At 36.8% G+C, this 13,452-nt stretch overlaps 2 protein-coding genes across 2 annotated transcripts; both read left to right on the top strand.

The window, feature by feature from the left end:
• Window positions 1-2,066: 2,066 nt before the first annotated feature.
• On the top strand, window positions 2,067-5,091 carry rdh12l (retinol dehydrogenase 12, like). The gene is made up of 7 exons (XM_039684680.2): window positions 2,067-2,214; window positions 2,526-2,638; window positions 2,722-2,877; window positions 2,952-3,056; window positions 3,146-3,355; window positions 3,659-3,851; window positions 4,623-5,091. Exons 1-7 carry the CDS (start codon window positions 2,201-2,203, stop codon window positions 4,723-4,725), a joined length of 894 nt encoding a protein of 297 aa, XP_039540614.2. The 5' UTR covers window positions 2,067-2,200; the 3' UTR covers window positions 4,726-5,091.
• Window positions 5,092-7,618: 2,527 nt separating this feature from the next.
• ptchd3a (patched domain containing 3a) lies at window positions 7,619-12,628 on the top strand. The gene is made up of 4 exons (XM_039684632.2): window positions 7,619-8,486; window positions 8,635-8,756; window positions 8,962-9,107; window positions 10,081-12,628. Exons 1-4 carry the CDS (start codon window positions 7,755-7,757, stop codon window positions 12,030-12,032), a joined length of 2,952 nt encoding a protein of 983 aa, XP_039540566.2. The 5' UTR covers window positions 7,619-7,754; the 3' UTR covers window positions 12,033-12,628.
• Window positions 12,629-13,452: the final 824 nt, after the last annotated feature.

Here is a 13,452-nt window from a genome sequence, read left to right as displayed (position 1 = left end):
TTCATAACCATCCATTCATCATATACTGTGCAGTACTCAGTAAACAACAAACTTGTATTTGAAAAAGAGAATAGAAAATTTATTTCAAAACAATGTTTTCACTCAGGTCCCGTAATTCTACAGCAGCCACATTCTTTCTTATTATTAACTAACACATTTCATGTTGACAGACCAAGCAAAAGAAAGAAGGGCCCATATTTAGTAGTGCACAGTGGGTCATTATATAACCACGTTAATTAGTCTCTCTCTCTCTCTCTTTCCATTTCTTCACCAACCTGGAAAATCAAGGGGGACGGGAGGCAATACACAGGGCATTGTTATTTTTTGAGAAACAGAGATTTGTACTCCCTTACTTCCTTAACTATGAATCCCTAAATCTATCTGGTGTTTTTCATTTCGTATACTAAAGAAGGCCCAAGTAAATCTTTCAGATAGTTAATTTGGTAACGCTTCCAGTACTTTCAGGGTACAGTGTACTTACCTGGAAGTAGAGGCTAATATAAGGTAAGTACATGGAACAGGGGTAGGTTCAGGGTTAGTACTAGTTATTACCCAGTAATTGTAGTTACTAAAATAAGTACATAGTATTTACATGGCTTCTTTTTAATGCGACTCATTAGTCATTCAAGATCAGTTACACTTAATTAAACTTGTTAAGCGAGTCATATTTACATTGCATTCTCAGAAGTGAAGGTGTGTAAAAAGCTTAATTATTTAACTAAAAAAATATATTTTTATGTCCGATTTGAGTGTTTTCTAATATCTGGCTGGTAAATCAAAAAACGAGAAGTGCTGCAGAATGTATTGCACTTCAGGCTTGTTTGTTGGACTAACCCTTAATGTGTCATTCGTGTGATGACTATTAATCAGGGGTGATTTAACTATAGCTCTCTCTGTGACTGTCCTGTTTTTAACGGGGTAAGGAAATGTTTACTTACACACTATCATCTGATGGCTGACAACGCACTTCCTGTTTCAGATGCCTGTGTGCTTTGAAAGGTGTTAAAAGGGTAAGGTGTCATAAACATTCACAGTGCACAAGCACACAGTTTGGCTGTATGTGTGTGCGTGATGCTCCTTTAACTACTGAATAGTAATTCACTAATAAATCTCGCCATGAAGATCAATAAACAGACAAATTGAAAAGGGTAATACTGCCCTCTCTGGTGCAATATATATATATATATATATATATATATATATATATATATGTGTGTGTGTGTGTGTGTGTGTGTGTGTTTGTGTGTTAAATGCATTGATTTCTCTGCATACACATAGATGCTGAATTACTGAGGCCATCCCTGCTATCTGAAAAACTTTGTTTTGGTCATTTAGACATAATATTATTTCCATCTAATGTGTCTTAGAGAGCCACAGTGTGTTTGAGAGCAATACTGCAGTTTCTGAGAAACATCACAGAGAAAGAGTGACAGACGGTGTTAAAGAGTTGAAGCAAAAAAAAATATGTGATGCTGGAGGATGGAAACCTTCTGACAGTTTCAGCGAAGTTATGAATCACTGAAATAAACTGGGGCATGACAAGGCAGTTTTTGTGACTTTTACCAGAAGCAAACTGAAGCTGCTTTGAGCTTTCTGAAGATGCGTTTTTCACAGCACGACAATAGGTGATCTAAAAATGATAAAAGGTTATTAAAAATTGTGAAAATGGAATGGAGATCTAGAGGACATGATATTGCTGATAAGTATAATATGACATAAATATTTTTTTTTTATTAAATAAGAAATATGCAAAATATCTCAATTAGTCCATTGAATAAATAGTTAGACGCCTGCTTGTTTCTTTACCATTCCTCTACTGACATCTCCTGGTAGAATCACGTTGTCTAGTCATTTTAAAATGTAAAATATGCCTGCTTTCTCCGTTTTCCAATAACTACTGGTAGTATTTAAGTTGACAATTAATAAATATAAAACTCAAGAATATTTTTGACTTCAAGAATGAATGTTTAAATAGAATTTTAAAAAATACAAATACGTAATAAAGGGTGGGGTTTAATGTCTCTGACCAATCCATAGGGACCAATCCCAAACCACAACTCCACGATTCTTCCTTATACGTCACTTGACTCCTCCCACTAGCGGCAGTGCGAGTGTTTTGATATAAGTCACTCAATTCATTTCTGCGTTATAACTTGTTTTTATAAACTTTATTTTTTGTTTCTGGATAAATCATCGTAAAATGCAAGCACTAAGGTATGTGTAAAAATATAAACTGTATATTTTATATTTAATAGCTATAGAGTCAATGTTGATAGTGAAATGTTGCACAATACATTGTGTCGAGGAAGCAAAGGGATTTTCATTCATATGATGAAACATTTATGATAGTTTGAATTAGACTGTAAAAAAGATTTAAATACAGAATTGGGCAAAAACGAATTCACATGTTTTATTATTTTTGAACTGAGCACGCGAAAGAAACTATGATTTCAAATCAACGCCCATAGAAACCAAGTTGCGTAATGTGAAATATTTTTACCTTTATCCTTTACTTTTCCCCTCAGAAATATGTTTCGGCCGTGGTCATCTGATGCCAGACTTGACGGTAAAACTGTTATAATAACTGGAGCTAACACTGGAATTGGCAAAGAGACAGCCATTGACCTGGCAAAGAGAGGTAAGCAACCCTATTTCTATAAAGTTTAGTATTAATATACTGTCATATGGAAAATGTTTGTCTTTCTGCTGTCATGTCTTCAGGAGCACGGATCATTATGGCATGCCGAGATCTGGAGAAAGCAGATGCAGCCTTAAAGGAAGTTAAGGATGCTTCAGGAAACCAGGATGTTGTTACTAACAGACTTGACCTTGCCGATACCAAATCAATCAGAGAATTTGCAGAAAAAATCAATAAAGGTGAGTCATAAAATTCCTCTGTAAAAGTCTTCCCCATATAGCACTACACTGATGCATCTGGAATTGTCTTTCAGAGGAGAAACAAGTCAACATCTTAATCAATAACGCTGGTGTGATGGTTTGTCCTTACGGAAAGACAGCAGATGGTTTCGAAATGCAAATAGGGGTGAACCACATGGGTAAGCGTATCTAGTTTGTCCAAATCGGTCACCTTTTTTAACCTTAAAAGAAATTAAGGGAGACATCAAAGCTGTCCTTCTTCCTGTAGGTCACTTCCTGTTGACATACCTGTTATTGGATTTAATTAAAAAATCAACGCCAGCAAGGATTATTAATGTCTCGTCCATGGCTCACCAATGGGGGACCATCAACCTGGAGGACATCAACAGTGAGAAGAGCTATGATAAGAAAAAAGCCTACAGCCAGAGCAAACTGGCAAACATTCTGTTCACTCGCTCGTTGGCCAAAAGACTAGAAGGTCCGTCTCATAAAAAAAAGACATTTATATATATATATATATATATATATATATATATATACATATTTAACTTTTTAATAAATTATTTAAATATCACTAAAATGTCTAAACCAGGTTCATAGAACTAAACTATTTTATAGATTATAAAATCTAATTTTAAATAATATAATAAAAATTGGGATTATAATATAAAATAAAAACACATTTTAAATGAATTTCTCTGCCATTTTTGCCCCGACCCTGGATAATATCGGACGCTGTCGTGGGTTGTGCATTTGTACTTTATATGATGTTTGGTCTCAGGTACTGGATTAACGGCGTATGCTCTCCATCCTGGTGTGGTTCAGACTGAACTGTGGAGGCACTTGAATAAAGCTCAGCAAGCCGCCATGTTGATGGCAAAGCCCTTCACCAAAACATCTGTGCAGGGAGCTCAGACCACCATCTACTGCGCTGTGGCCCCTGAACTGGAGACAGAGAGCGGCAAATATTACAGGTCAGTGGAATTTCGGCAAATATTACAGAAAAAAGATTTACCGAAATTGCAGTAGAGCTTACCATGTAATTTCATCGACCTATAGTACAGTGTGCAACACACAAGTCCAATAGGTCATGTTCTGTTATCTTTCAGTTATCATTTTCATACAGCATTTAGTTACTGCTGATAATCTTTTACCTCTGATGTCATGATGTTTCATAAAACTAACAGCTACAGTTCAGTCATGTTTTAAATAGTCGATTAGACGGTGCTTAAAGGAGTGGTTCACTTTAAAAAAAAAAAAACGTTTGCTGATAATTTACTCACCCCAGTCATCCAAGATATCCATGTCTTTATTTCTTCAGTCGAAAAGAAATTAAGGTTTTTGATGAAAACATTCCAGGATTTTTCTCCATATAATGGACTTCAATGGGAACCAAACAGTTCAAGGTCCAAAACTACAAACTGTAGACTGTTCAAAGGGCTTTAAATGATTCCAGACGATGAATAAGGGTCTAATCAAGCGAAACGACCGCTCATTTAAAAACAAAATAACAAAGTTTACAGTTTTATAAGCTCAAATGGTCGCCTTGCTCTGTTCTGTGATGCACGTTCGTGACTCTCCTGTTCGAACTCGTTTATCAAAATGAACAAATCTTTTTTCGTGTCATTTGGTTCATTCAATGAACGAAATGAACGAGTTGACTCGGGAAAAGATTTGTTCATTGTCAAATCTGTTAGACAATTAATTGGTAGCACATTGTCACCTGTTTTCTGCTCTCCACGCAGTGACTGTGCACCTGCTAAATGCTCCCGGGCTGCCATGGATGATGAGATGGCCCAGCGCCTCTGGGAACTCAGCTGTAAGATCCTCAGCATCACGTGGGAATGAAAACTCAACTCTCTTCCTGATGAAGTTTTATTGCAGTCTGCCTGAGATTAGCCCATCTGTCAGAATCAGAAATACCATTAGTTTATATTAATAAAATATCAGGATGAGAACTGGCTTGAAAGACTAACAAATATAATCAAATATGATGGGCTTTAAATTATGTAAAATTTAAAACGTATATTGTGTAGTTTTTGATCTCAGGTTGCTTATATATATAATAATTAAGGTACATTTTTATGCACAAAATAATGTATTGGATGCCAGATTCAGACGGTTGAAAATGCACTCAGAGATTATGTGAATATATTTAATACATTTGAGTTTTTGGATCCTGTTATTTGCAATAAAAGGACATATTTGTACATATATTTGTTTAATATGTCTCTTATTGTATATTGGATATTGTTCTTTACATATTACATTGTTCTTTAGACAAACACTATGTCAAAAAGATTTTAAAACATAAAATGTTTTACAAATTGTTCTGCTAGTATACACACACACACACACACACACATATATACAGTATCTATATATATATATATATATAGACACATTGGTGCTGTCAAATCTTTTATATAAATAATATATATATCTTTTATATAAATAATATACTATATATATATATATATATATATATATATATAAAAGTGCTGCCAAAGCTATATTTTTACTTATGTTAAATATGATTAATTACATATTTACACATATATAGATATTTTATGATACTATAAAAAGATGCCAGTGCAGAAACTCTTCCAGACTCGGTATCCATGGCAATCTCCCATCTTTATTTTCACCCTGAGCCAGTCACCATGACAACCTCTAATCAGCTCTGCCTTCCCATGACAACCTCCAACTGCAGCTTTTCTTGACCCGTCACCATGACAACAACTCATTGCCCAATAGTGATGCAGGGGATTATGAAAAAAGGGTCAATAGCACCACCTAGTGACCAACACACAAAATATGACATTGCCTGTCATTTTTTATTTCTCAGGGAAAAAAAAAAAAAACTAAACTATTCAATAAAACAAAAAAATCAACCAAACAGATGTGTTTGAACAAGTTTCAAGTAAGGTACTCTTTGATCCAGTAAAATAAGAGCTGTACAAATAGTGATAATAATTTGAGGCCCCTACTGGCAATACAAGAGTTATGAGAATGGACGCCACTTTTGTTGGGGCAATTAACCACTGAGGTAATTGAAAGGCATGAATGGAGCTCTGTTTTCAGTAATGAACTCAACTTGCATGTCATTCCCTCCTCACATCACTCTTCCTGATGGAGCAAAAGGAGCAGAAACCGCGACGTAAGTCCCGTTTCCGACTTAAATCAGAATTGATCTACATTTCTAACATATAGCATTTGAGCTGAAATAGTTTATGATATGCAGGGATGTTAGCCTATTATCCATTCACTCTAAAGGTTACAATCAGAACCAAAAAGGTTTTACAGTCTGATGGCTATTTGTTAACCATTTACACAAACTTTTAATTCTCTAGTTGTTTAGAAAACCATCATGCTTTAAAGACCCCAGAAATATGCTACTAACCCGAAGAACCAATAATGTGAAAGCAAGAATATTTTTAAAGGTAAAAAATCTAACTTGTATCATGCAGCCGCTGTACCACCTAATCACTGCAAAAGGTGTGTTCGACTTGAAGTGGCGCTGTGCCAACAGATCGGTGTGTGATAGGGAGCAGATGGAGCTTTATTTTTACGATAATTACGACATGCCGTGATTGCAGCATAATCTCCAAAGAACAATAATGCCAACTCAGCCCTGTACAGCCAAATGTCTTTGTTGAATCTGATGTCCAAATAAAGAACTTTTATTTATGAGAGTTTTTAGCAACTTTTTTCAAAAATATAAGCCTATTATATTATGTGGGATATTGCTGCATTCACGCCATGTCGCAATACCATAACTATTCTGACTTGTAAAAAGCATTCATGTGATCACAAACTCCCCAGACAGCAACATGTTGGCCCCATGACCACAGGTTTACCAAAAATCCTGTGAGAAACACTGATATTGCTATGGCAATGCAGCTTGTATATATATATATATATATATATATATATATATATATATATATATATATATATTGTAGTATAGTTCTGTTGTATTAATAAATGACAATTTTGTACTAATTTCCAGTCTGGGTCAAAATGCCAGGGCCGATTGTTTGTCCCAGTCCAGCCCTGGTAGGCCTAGTGAGGTCAGTTATTATTAATAAAATATTTGTTGAAGTTATTGTGTTCCCAGAACATTAAATAATATGTCACATGATCAGATCTGTATTTCATAAAAAGTTCAATTTCTTGCTAATTAAATTAAGGTTTATGCTGGCTTCAAACCAGGTCGTAAATAACAAGATATGACAACACGTGACGCTGTACTTGGAGCTGTTGTCTTCGAATTCGGACTTAAATGTTTCTTTTGCTCAAAATAAATCTGCAGTGGTCATGTGGTACAAAGTCGTAGCCCTCAAAAATAAGGAGTCTAAAATTGTAAAACGACTCAGACAGCAATATTATATAGTAGGCTACTGGCCAGTGGCCACGTCGGGTCATATGGATTCCGTAGACTACCAGATCTGGGCCGAATGCGGGAATGTCCCCGGTAGTCATGAGGCCTAGTGCCCTGGCTTTTCATGTATAGCAAATAATAATACTGCAACATTAAAAACTATTTTAATAAAATAATGCTACATAACTTATTTTATAATGCACAATCCCATAAAAACAGGAACACTGCGTGATTTGCGTCTGTGTTAATTTTATCAGTCTATAATTTTCTGCATGTGCCCGTCAGTGGTCGCTCTCGGCTCTGTATAGCCTATTTTCACACAATTATGCGTCAGGATATTGAAATGCTTCGCATGCATTATGCTCTTTCTAAATCAACTTTAAACTAGTTATAACTTCCCATGCCTTCAACCACAACACTGATATAGAGAAACGCTTTATGTTAATTTAATCCATTTAGCTCCCCCTTAACTTTTTCCCTTTAATCCTTCAAAATGCCGGTGAACATGGCTGGATGCACCACAGACTGCGTGGAGAAGCCGATCTCCATCTGCTTCCAGAAGTTCGGCCGCTTTGTGGGAACTTACCCGTGGTGGTTCTTCATCTCTCCTCTGGTGATCTCTGCGGTGCTGGGGAGTGGGTTTTATTTCTTGGAAGAACGCGAGGCCAATGATATTGAGGATCAGTTCACACCTGTAAACGGTCCCGCCAAGCTGGAGAGGCAGTTTGTGCAGGAAAACTTTCCGCAGAACGACTCGGTGTTCTCCAACCAAAGACTCTACACGGATGGAGTTTACGCGTCCTTCATTGCGGTATCAAGGTCCTCCAACATCCTCACAGATGCTGCTTTTCAGGAGATAGTCACTTTAGACAGGAAGGTCAAGGAGCTGAATGTGACTATGGGTCACGAGGTGCTCACTTTTGAGGGACTTTGCGCGAGACGGTACAAGAAATGCATACCTAACAAGATACTGGATATTTACAAATATTATGGTAACGATTTAGAAAAGACCGAGCTCACCTTCCCGTTCTTTCGTTTCGGATTCTCGTACATTTTCCTGGGCTATTCTGTCGGTGGAGTGAGTATAAACTCTACTGTTATTAAAAGTGCAAAGTCAGTGCGCCTGTTATATTTCCTAAAGGAGGATAATCGTACCAGAACAGACTTATGGCTGAACGAATTCCTTAAGGTTTTTCCATCTAATTTATCACTAAGCTTCATTAAGGTAGGTCATATTTTATTAGCCTACTGTTTTAGGACTTTATTGAAACGCCTTGACGTTTGTTAAAATGCTCTCTTGATGTAACTAATCTTTAAATCTGAAACGATGATGTCAGTATTATGGTAATGAATGTTAGTATAATTTTCCTCAGGTGACCCATTCCACATCTCTGTCAAGGCAGGTGGAATTTGAGGCAAACACAAAGGATGTGATTCCCCTCTTCTCTATCACATACGTCATTGCCATTGCATTCTCAATTCTTTCTTGTTTGAGGTAGGCTATGTTAACCTGAATAGTTAGGCTAATTTTAATGCACACCTGATTTGTTCAACTCTAGAATACCTACTGTATTCAAAATGAATGAAGGAATCTTGTATGAAAATGATTCAAAATAAGATTAGTTTTAAGAGTTGTCTGTTGTATTTAACCATGAGAAATTCTTTAAATTATATTCAAATGTATTTTGTCTGTTTTCCAGGTTTGACTGTGTCAGAAATAAAGTATGGGTGGCCACATTTGGGGTGCTCTCCGCTGGATTGGCTGTTCTGTCGGCTTTTGGGATGATGTTACACATTGGTGTCCCGTTTGTCATGACAGTTGCTAATTCTCCATTCCTAATATTAGGTAGGCTAATAACTTCGTAAAACCAGTTGACCCAAAAATGTAATTCTATCATAATATCCTCATGCCGTTCCAAACGTAATACTTTTGTTAATTTTCAGATCTCAAATTAAAGGGATAGTTCACTTTGAAATACATTTTTGATAAGGGCATCCAAGATGTAGGTGTCTTTGTTTCCACTTTAGTTTCAATTTTGATATTTTTAGGTCAAATTGTTCTTGTCTGTCAGTCATATAATGGAGGTCTATGGTCACCACCTCAAAGAGCATGCACAGAGAAGTCCAAATTAAACATGATTTAATGACTCGTAAATGTAAGTACACAATGATGGCCTAAGACACGAAACGAGCAGTAGAAACAGTATTTATATCGTTTTTACCTCTTGGACCCCATAAACCTCCATTATATGACTGAAAGACAAGAACGGGCTGACCTAAAAATATCAAAATTGAAACTACTGTGGAAACAAAGACACCTACATCTTAGATGCCCTTGAGGTAAGCTAAAACATTTCAAAAATTAATTTCAAAGTGAACTATCCCTTTAAGACATTTTAATAAAGTCTGAGAGCTTCGATCCGTCCATTGACACTTTAAAAAGTTCATGAAGAGATCCATATGAATCAAGCTGTTTAGTCCAAATTTTCTGAAGAGACACAATCACTTTACTTGATGAACAGTTTTAATTTAGGCTTTTATTCACATTTAAATATTAATCAGTGAACATAAAAAAGCTCAACCAATGATTTCTATATGAACTTTTTGAAGCGTCAAAGTGGTAGTTGCGTATCTGTCAATGGCGGGACAGATTTCATTAAAAAGATCTTCATTTGTGTTCCGAAGATGAACGAAAGTCTTGCAGGTTTGGAACAACATGAGGGTGAGTAATTAATGACAGAATTTAAATTGGTGAACTATCCAATCCCTTTAATGTACTATATCAGATTAAACAGGGATTTTCTGATGTGTTTCAATAGGGATCGGAGTGGACGACATGTTCATCCTCATTTCCTGCTGGCAGCAGACGAATGTCCACGATCAAGTAGAGACTCGACTGTCTAAAACGTACAAAGACGCGGCCATTTCGATCACCATCACAACGCTCACGGACGTGCTCGCTTTCTACATCGGCCTCATGACGCCCTTCCGCTCCGTCCGCTCCTTCTGCTTGTACACCAGCACCTCCATCCTCTTCTGCTACATCTACAGCATCACATTTTTCGGAGCGTTCCTCGTTCTTAACGGACGGCGAGAGAACAGCAACAAGCACTGGCTGACCTGCAAGGAGGTACCAGAGGAGTGCCCCATAGATCAGTCGAAGTGGTATGAATTATGTTGCGTGGGAGGCGCTTACGACCCTCATACTGGCAAGGAGGAGGTACAGCCCATGAATCACTTCTTTAAAAAATACTACGGCCCTTTTCTGACAAAATCGTGGACCAAGGTCTTTGTGATCGTGCTTTATTGCTTCTATTTGACTATCAGCATTTATGGCTGCTTCCAAATTCAAGAAGGAATCGATCTTCGCAATTTGGCAGCTGATGACTCTTATGTGGTAAAATACTACGACAACGAGAAGGCATATTTCTCCGAATATGGCCCAAACATCATGGTTGTCATCCGACGGGAATTTCCGTACTGGGACGAAAAGTACATGTCAGATCTTGAAACTTGCATTGAAGATTTCAAAAACTTATCGTTCATTGAAAAGGATATATTCACCTCCTGGATCAAATCATACAAGTACTATGGATATCACTCCAAACTCAATCTGAGCGCCGAAGACGTCTTCAAAGACAACTTGGGATCGTTTCTGCGATTCTATTCCGACTTCAAGCAGGACGTCAATTTCACCAACAACTCCATTCACGCGTCTCGCTTTTTCATCCAGACCGTAAATATCTCTACTGCCCTGGATGAGATGAATATGTTGAATAAATTAAGAGAGACAGCACAAAAGTGCCCTGTCCCTTTACTGGTTTACCATCCTGCCTTCATCTACCATGACCAGTATGCAGTAATAGTCACCAACACCATCCAGAATATCGCAGTGACGACAGCCGTAATGTTGCTCATCTCCCTTCTCCTCATCCCAAACCCTCTGTGCTCTCTCTGGGTGACGTTTTCCATCGCATCGGTCATTGTGGGGGTCACTGGTTTCATGGCATTATGGGATGTTAATTTAGACACCATCTCCATGATCATTCTTGTTGTCTGCATTGGTTTTTCTGTAGACTTCTCCGCTCATATATCTTACGCCTTTGTCTCCAACAAAAAGCCCAGTGCGAATGAAAAGGCGGTGGAGGCCTTGTTTCATTTAGGTTACCCTATTTTGCAGGGGGCTGTGTCTACTATTCTTGGGGTGGTAGTGTTGTCTGCTTCGAAGAACTACATCTTTAGAACGTTCTTTAAAATTATGTTCTTGGTAATATTCTTTGGTCTGTTCCATGGGTTGACTTTTATCCCAGTTTTTCTGACCTTTTTTGACATGTGTAGTGGCACACCAGCTAACAAGAAATCAGGCCCAGAAGAGCAGGTCATGAAGAACAGCCACGCGAATAATGTTCAAGCAATGGCAAGGGATGGTGAGGTGAAAGAGCGGGAAATTTACGACAATTGCAATTTTCAACCTGACAACCACCGAACGTGTCAGTCTCAGCCGTGCTCTGCCATATGGATGATAACCGGCAATAATCATCGTGTCCAAGAAAATCACATGTGTGTGGCAAGCACCATCCCAATGTTCAGAGTGGACAGTCAGACCTATGAGGTTCACATGTATACACCTTCTGATGATACCATGTTAAGAGTCAACTGTCAACCAAAAGGTCAAAACTCTGAAGGTCAGAATTGTGTTTTAGGAAATAGCAACCACATTCAAGATTCAAATGTTCCCACTCTTAACTGTTCTGATTTGGCCATTTTGTAAAATCCTTACACTTAAAGGAGTAGTTCACTTAAAAAAAAAAAAAACCTTTGCTGAGAATTTACTCACCCCCATGTCATCCAAGATGTCCATGTCTGTCTTTCTTCAGTCGTAAAGAAATTAAGGTTTTTGATGAAAACATTCCAGGATTTTTATCCATATAATGGACTTCAATGGGAACCAAACGGTTCAAGGTCCAAACGACACTTTCAGTGCAAACTGCAGACTGTTCAAAGGGCTTTAAACGATTCCAGACGATGAATAAGGGTCTTATCAAGCGAAACTATCATTTATTTAAAAACAAAAATAACACAGTTTAAGGTTTATCGTTACTCTCCTATTTAAACTAATCTTTTCCAGAGTCAAATCGTTCATTTCGTTCGTTGAATGAACCAAATGACTCGAAAAAAGATTCATTCATTTTGTTAAACAGGTTTGATCAGGAGAGTCACGAACGTGCAAAGTTTTTTTTAGAAGTGAACTACTCCTTTAATTTTCTTCTGAATATATTGCTTGTATGTGTACTACATATGTTTAAATTTTACTAATGTAATATAAATCAACAAGACAACAACATGGCATTTTTTCTACAAAAATATATATATTTAGGACTTTTTAAGGGTTTCATGAATTAGTGGCCCTGATTAATCTGTAAAAAAAATATTTAAAAAATATGTTTACAAAATGCATCACCAATGTAAGACTAGACTCGCTTACGAAACTCAAGGATAACAAATTTGTGAAATTCATTCATAAAACCGTCAAATTCAACAATTTACGTAAAAATGGGTTTAATTGGATTTAAACAGAAATGTATTGCTGCATGAACGAGCCCTTATCTTTCAGAAAATATTTTTCTATTTAGTTATATATAAAAAGTAGATTTTCTTAATTTTTGTGAAATAAACTAACTGAATGCACAAATGTAACCATATTTTGCTCTGTATTTATGAGAGGTTTACAATGTTTTCTTATGGATTGTTCAAAGTGTAAAAGCTCATTAAAGATATAACTAAATACACAGATTTGAACAATTTTTCTTGGCCACAAAACGATTCCTGCACTGTTTTAAAATATATACTTTCCCTTTGCTTCTGTACTGCACGCGCTGTTGTGCTTTCTTTGAGAAAAGAGGATTGCCTGAGTAAGGATTATAACAAGAACCGTGAATATTTTCATGATTTACTCGAGTTTTGTTTAGTATTTTTCATATTTAAGAATAGTTGAGGATTATCATTTTAGGGAGACTTTTATAAAAACTGTTGTGAAGTTCACTCAATTTTTACAGTATTCCATGATCCTAATTCTTAATATGCTCGCATAAAAACGTCAGTGGATTTATGCATTTGGCAGTACAATGATGAGGCATGCCTGACCTTTGATCTCAGATTTCTAGGTAATGTTAAGGTATAAAATAACCAAA

This window comes from Pimephales promelas, chromosome 22 (genome assembly GCF_988280905.1).
Source record: "Pimephales promelas chromosome 22, fPimPro1.hap1.1, whole genome shotgun sequence".
Taxonomy (NCBI): domain Eukaryota; kingdom Metazoa; phylum Chordata; class Actinopteri; order Cypriniformes; family Leuciscidae; genus Pimephales; species Pimephales promelas.
This window is presented reverse-complemented; position numbering and strand designations above follow the sequence as displayed.

Coding starts and splice junctions, on each gene's coding strand:
- rdh12l (XM_039684680.2), top strand. Junction 3,057..3,145: donor AATAGGGGTGAACCACATGG/GTAAGCGTATCT, acceptor TTCTTCCTGTAG/GTCACTTCCTGTTGACATAC. Junction 3,356..3,658: donor GTTGGCCAAAAGACTAGAAG/GTCCGTCTCATA, acceptor GTTTGGTCTCAG/GTACTGGATTAACGGCGTAT.
- ptchd3a (XM_039684632.2), top strand. CDS start 7,755: ATGCCGGTGAACATGGCTGGATGCACCACAGACTGCGTGGAGAAGCCG. Junction 8,487..8,634: donor TATCACTAAGCTTCATTAAG/GTAGGTCATATT, acceptor AATTTTCCTCAG/GTGACCCATTCCACATCTCT. Junction 8,757..8,961: donor TCAATTCTTTCTTGTTTGAG/GTAGGCTATGTT, acceptor TCTGTTTTCCAG/GTTTGACTGTGTCAGAAATA.